The sequence below is a fragment of the Ceratina calcarata genome, unplaced genomic scaffold (genome assembly GCF_001652005.2).
Source record: "Ceratina calcarata isolate Rehan_Ccalc_2016 unplaced genomic scaffold, ASM165200v1 scaffold58.2, whole genome shotgun sequence".
NCBI lineage: Eukaryota > Metazoa > Arthropoda > Insecta > Hymenoptera > Apidae > Ceratina > Ceratina calcarata.
The window spans coordinates 54,965-61,704 of NW_017177018.1; the positions used below are offsets into that span (position 1 = coordinate 54,965).

The window sequence follows — 6,740 nt, forward strand, 5'->3', positions numbered from 1 at the left end:
ATACCGGATTGCCACTACAGTCAATTAACAGCGAGCTGGATAATTACTTTATAATAATTATCGATAATAATGATGGGTCAAATTTATCGCATAATTTAATAATTATCGAACTTCTATAATTTAATATATGATATTATGTTGCTCAGCTTTATAAGATATTGCAGCCGAACGATTCATAAAGTATGCATAAGCGTAAGTTGTTCATTGAATAAAATGATACGCATCTAATAAAGTTTATTTGAAAATTTATGAAATGACTAATGTGTTATGTGCCTTCGATTAAATATTTACACGTAGCTATTCTTTCCTTTTTCTGTGGTGCTTCTAAGGCTTCATAGGCGGAACGTTCTCTCTCACAGAAGGATCTCCAGCTAGACCAGTTCTTATTGCTTTCTTTTCCACAGTTCCAGAGTTGCATCCGCATTGTGTCATTAGGAAATCCCCAGAGCATGCATACATATATTATCTCGGAAAACTCCACTTATTTCAGTTTCGTGTGTTTCGATCGGACACTAAAGTTGTTTTATTAACGGATAAAATTTGCAAAAAATTTTGTTTTTCATTTCCATCAGAAAAATTAATTAATATTTAAGTTCTCTTTTAATTAAACTGTCCATCATTTTCCAATCCCGTAGTTACAGATATACTTGTATAACAATTTTTATTTCTTCCTTTTATAAAACCCTGTTTCAAAGGGTGATGCAGGAGCAAGGGGAGGATTATTCGACATTTTTTTAAACGAGCTGCAGTTTGAGAAATAATTACTTACAAAACTTGAAATAGCACGATATGAGTTTCGACAAGAAAAGAAGGAATCTTTTAATTCTTTCGTCTGACGGAATTCAGGTTTGCAGAAAATAAATTAGTAATAAAGGAAATTCGTCTCAGATGTTTGCCAACTCGATCTTTCGTTTGGATGCCTGAACACTGTTACGTTATTCAATCCCTATAATTTTGCACTGACAGTTTAATCCAATCCCCAACGTATTATTATGCAGAATAACAAACATCAATGGCCAACTATCGCTAAGCACGTTGTAATTCGACCTTAAATGTCGGAGATCTATTAAAATTCCCTGGCCAATTTCCAGAGTGGATAGGGAGAGAACCTAATTCGCTACCAAGCGATATTCAATATAAATAGTACTAGTTCGCAGCTGGAGTTCTACAAATTAGTCGATCTAAACTCCGACTTCTAAACTCTGAAAACGTAACGGGAACACACAGCAACATTGCGAAATGACTCATTCAGAATGGTCGTGATTAAAATTAATGGTAAATCATCCGGCATGGTAGATGCTTCCATGAAATCGCGAAACTTGGTAAACCAGTTCCGAGGAAGATTCTCGGCCGAGCGTTACTAAAAATACGTCTTCGGTCGTCTCTCGTTGCATTGCGTTGGACGATCGATCCAATCAGTCCTCCGACGATTTTTCTGCTCGTTATTCTTCAATATGAAAAATATTGCTGATTAAATTAAAACCTTGAACAAGGCTGTACATTCTATCCGTTCAGTCATTTAAAAATAAATGAATACATAAATGAACGAAGTTTTAACTCGACCGTAGTCATACGAGATCATGAAACATTGTTTGATCGCTGTAACGGGGGTGAACGAAGTTGAATGCGGAAGAATATAAGCGTAAACGTGAACGGAAACTGAGAAACGAGCGAAGCGAACGAGTGGTAAGAGGGAATGGGAGGATAAAGGAAGCGCAAGGTCGTGAAACAAGAAGCAGGAAGGCGTATAAGGTGAGGCTCGGCCTACACACAGGGGACACCCTGGACGCCGACGCCGACGTCGGCGTGAACGCGACGGTTCGCGGCGGTCGATGCCACCAGATGCCACTGTGGCGCTCGCATCGCTCGAAAATAAGCTCGTCCAAAAGCTTCACCGACTGCAGTAGCCCGGCATCCGTCGGCGCCGCGGCCAGAACGAACATTTTCCGCGGTACCAAATATATACTGTTCCACCGTGTCGTATGAATCTCGCCGATGGTAGGTCGAATGGCAGCTCAAGGCTGACCGAGAGTTACAACAAACGCGACGGACGCATCACCGTGTTCGACCATAGAGATCGTTCAACAGGGGTGACCCGCGAAGGGGCAGTGAAAAATAAAGTATAAAGGGTGAAAAGGGGAAAAGGAAAACAACGTCGACCATGAGGCGGCAGCCACGATCAGTAGACTAAAATTCGGTGGAGGGTTCTCTCGGTTCGCCTGAGCCCGTCTTTGTGCTTCACGGAAACGACCAGTTATCAGTTCGATCGGGGAGCAGTGGTTCGCGAGATCGCGCGACAAATGTGCACGGAGGTGGACAGTTGGACAGTGTGACATAGTGCGGCGAAGTAGGCGACGTAGAGGGAGGAAAAGGCCAGTGAGCGAAAAACACGAGAAGGGAAGGAGGTGGGACAGGATGCGGGGGCACAGGAAGAGGGCGCAGAGCCCCGACGATTTCTCTTATTCTTCATAGGGGGTACCGTTCCTTTCTTTTGTCGCGGAAGCAATCGAGCTTTCTCGCCGTCAAGATTTTTACAATCGTCCAGGACGCCTCTCGAGGTTTCTTCTTGGTGGTTGAATGGATCAGGGGTAGTGGTCGCGATTAAAATTATCACACCCTGTAATCCAATGTTTCAGCTGTGTGACCTTGTGGATTCCATTAAGAATGATACATATCTGTTTGATTAAAATCATTAGATTCGTTGATATCCAGGAAAAAGCATGAAAATGCGATGGGTTTTCGTAATAAATGGTGGCCCAGTTTCTAAAATTAATGCTCATCAAATGAAGGAAGGTATAATGTATAACTAACTGAAATCTTTACGAATCTCGTTTAATTTCATGAAACATAGTTAAAACGCATTCAATATAAGAATCCGATATTTTTCATGGAAAGAGTTCACGTAGTACTCTCCTCAGCTTCCAATTACGTCCCGTCTTTGAAAAGATCCTCGAGATTTTTCATTGGGAAAGGCCGACCGAAGGGGACACCAATGCGCGCGCGAGGTCGAAGTTGTGGCTTTAAAAACACGCCCGTGCACTGTACTAATTGCTGGGTAACAAGATAGACCCGATTGTGCTTACATTCGCATACTTTGACGCGGTGATTGAATATTTCCTTTCGTACGGACGTGTAATTAACGTGGACAATTAATCTAAAGCATGTTGACCCACGTCAAGTGTTCCTGTAGATGAGAATTAATTCTTTTACTACTGTACAACAAATTAGAATTCTAGAAAACGAAAAACAGAGTAGATGTCCATTTTCTCAAACACTTCATGTTTTGATTCGAATACTTCAAATATGAAAGCAAAAGTTAATGTTCAACTTAGAACTTGAATGAAATGACGATTCTCTATTTTAAAAAGGACTGATTAAGATTTTCTATTCGTTCAAGTTTTTTTTATTGTTTGAATCAAATTCAGAGGTGTGAATTCGAGAGACTTCATGATTTCAGTGTTAAGGGAATATTAGAATAAAGACGTATCTTTCTAATAAGCGTTTGAATAGAAAAAGAGAGAAATTATAGTTGATCTAAGTATAGCTGAAATTTTTTTCCTCCTTCGATGTGGTTGCTCTATAAAGTGGACAGAAATATGATACTACAAAGGACACCGATGAAGATGATCTCGCGCAGGATTTTTCTTTGAGCTACCCTCGTGTCTAGATCGACTTTTCACTTATTAACTGGAGTCAATAATGTAATACAATTCAATTCGTGGTCATGAAATTTTGCTGAGCTGAAAATGCATGTCAAATAAAATAAAATCTTACTAGTGACAATACAAATACTTTCCAAAATTCAGAATATATTTCAATTATACTGTATAACATAAAACAAAAGTATTTCAAGTATCTTTTCAGAACCAATAGTATAAAGAAGTACACAAAGTTTTCAATCGATTTTATATTACATATTGGATTTTATATTATTGGAGTTAATGTTTTTCTAATGCACTTGTCGCAAAAATTAAGTATGGCCCACGGAATTTTACGAGCTAGAATCTTCGAAGCTTCCCATATCATCATTGTCCCTTCGGCAACCATCACCCCGCTCGTTTCGGAAGTTTGTAAATAACAATCACCATAAAACTCTGGATAATGCTAACTTCATTCAATCGTGAAACCAACCAGATGGAAGCGGGAACTCCCCAGTGGAAAAGTCTACGCAAAGCCCGGCGCTAAGTTTTATCTCCATAAAGCTGGCGTTACGTAAATCAGGGCAATCCAATAAAACAAATCTGTAGTTTGCGGCCTAAAGTGCGCGGAAATATTCGAGTGTAGTCGTAGTTTCCGTCTACATCCTCGCTGGTGAATGGAAACGGAAAAGATGGGAAAAAGAAGAAAATGGGAATTCACAATAGTGGTGTTATTTCGAATTTATTAAAAGTTCTTGCGTTATCGAAAGCTATAAGGGTTCGCAATGCCCGCTGGTAATACGTGAATCGCACTAAATCTAATAAACGACCTCCAGCGTCTCCTGATCCTGAAAGGACGGGATGTGTAGAACGCGAGTCGTATCCGTTTGTATACGAAAACACCATGAGAAAAATTTCTGAGATTCTACGACCGCAGGAAAGTCGTGACAGTGTAAATTATGTGGCCTATTTTGTCCCTTCTTCGGTATTAAGCAAATTTGCGTTACACACGAAAATAAAAAACATGGTCTTACATGAATTTTGATTTGAGAGAGAATATCAACACTTTTTATATTTGCATTTTCGTATTATGTACATTTACGTATCCAGCCTTGGATTTTAAAACACGAATCGCTTTTCTACTCAACATTTTCTAAACAATCTAAGAGTAATTTTTAATTAAACATTAAATTGTACATGTGACGCGAGCAAGAAATTGTTATCAGGAAGAACTTTTCTCGTACATCACAATAGTTTTTTATCATTGGCAGCAAGTCACCGAAATAGCGTCAAAACTCACTGAAACTTTGTCGTCGCGTTGGCACGAATCAAACTTCTCCGAAAAGACGGAGAAACGCCTCCCGGATCAGAATACAGTAAAAGTTCAAGATGAGACGAGATCCAAATAGAATTACTCGTCACTTTCATTACAAGGAAACGTGAACGGAAAATTCGAAATGCTGATTCATTGTTATGCTAAGTTTCTTAGGTTTAATGTTGAGAAATTGGTACGTGCCCCTTGTATAAAAGGAGTAGGAAAGGAATGGTAATTCTGGAAAGCAATCCAAGATTAGAACTGTCAGGATTCGTTTCAACTCGTTTCAATTCGTTTAACAAGATAATAAAATTTTAAATATTAGAGAAATCTTGAAGGAATAGCTATAAATATTATAAAGCTCGCGTATCAATTGCATGCTTCCCGAAGAATGCTTACAATCCAATTTCTATGAATTTTTTGATATAAATAAAAAAAGGAGTATAATACTTTTAAATTATACTATTATTATTATATACTATACTACTCAGCTTTCAATGAAATTTATAAAATCTCGATGTGAGAATGAGAGAATGTCCGTTTTCTTGAAACAACCTCTAATTATGATCGATATTAATTAAGGAATTACGAAAGTACAAGAGGTTGTGCTGTATTGAGTAGGAATTCTTTAATGGAATCCTCGAATTATATCAGGATAGTATAAGAAATTATAATAAGTGATAAACATCCTTCCCACTTATTCGTCCAAAAGTAATCTCTCCGAGCCTTCTAAAAAGATTTTCAAGAGGCGTGTGGCTCATCCTTGAAAGCACTCGAGAAGAAAACTCAAATAAGCTCTCCGTCAAAATATTTAATCATCCATAACCCTCGACTCGTTTGGTTTAAACAAGATCAGCACGAAATCTGTAAACTCAGCTGAAGGAAGACAGGGGTGACCAACGACGGAGAAAGCTCGATCGCACGAAACACGATACTAAAGCCAGCCTAAGGGGGTTTGGCAGTATGAAACAGAAGACGAATCCGCAGATCATTTCGCCTCATCGACGTCCAACGTGACGACGGGCAACGAGCACGCCGAGGACGACGACGACGACGACGATGAAACGAGCACTGCCGTTTGTTCTCCGAGATGGCGGAGGAAAAGGAGAAGCAGACCTTCCTGCAGAAGCTGTTGTTCTATACGACCGGGTTCTTCATCCTCCTCAGCACCTTCAGCCTCTTTGCCTTCCTCTTCTTGGTCCCCTTCGTCATCGACCCCGCCTTCACCACTATATTTATGCAGTTCGACACTCGGCCAGCCTTGTGTATCACCATCGACGTTGAGTCCAGGAGAGGTGAACAATCCGGCATCAAATCTTCAAATTCCCTTCTTTCAATTCCGTCAAATCGGTGTTTTGCTTTCATTGTGTCGTTGCATGTGATTCCCTCTTTCACTATGGTGTCTTCACGCGGTGTCTCTTTTTCTAAAGACCACTTTCTTCCTCCACTTGTAAGCATTTAGGGTTTTAGATTCATTGGTTTAGAAATATCAGTCTTCAGAGGTTCCACTGTAGATATTGTATATTTAAATTGAATTTAATGATATGGTGTACGATAGTTTTAAATCGTTGTTTAGAGATAATGTATATAGTGTAGGAATCTCAATTAATCGATGATATGTTTATGGCTTCCAATAATTAAACTCACTTAATCAGATGAAATTAATTTCAATTATACTGGATGTTTTTTTCATCACATTTATTATTTCAAACTCACGAAATTCGAGTTTGTACGTGTATCTAATTTCTCCAATATATTTCAATAATTAAGTTGCGATTCATTCTGTT

General features: G+C 39.0%; 1 protein-coding gene across 1 annotated transcript in view; it reads left to right on the forward strand.

Annotated features, from left to right (window-relative positions):
• Positions 1-6,019: 6,019 nt before the first annotated feature.
• The window catches only part of LOC108629690 (temperature-induced paralytic E), a 24,851-nt gene continuing 24,130 nt past the window's right edge, over positions 6,020-6,740 (forward strand). Inside the window, exon 1 of the mRNA XM_018032524.2 lies at positions 6,020-6,248. Coding sequence (XP_017888013.1) covers positions 6,044-6,248 — 205 coding nt within the window. The 5' untranslated portion in view covers positions 6,020-6,043. The remainder of the gene's footprint in view (positions 6,249-6,740) is intronic.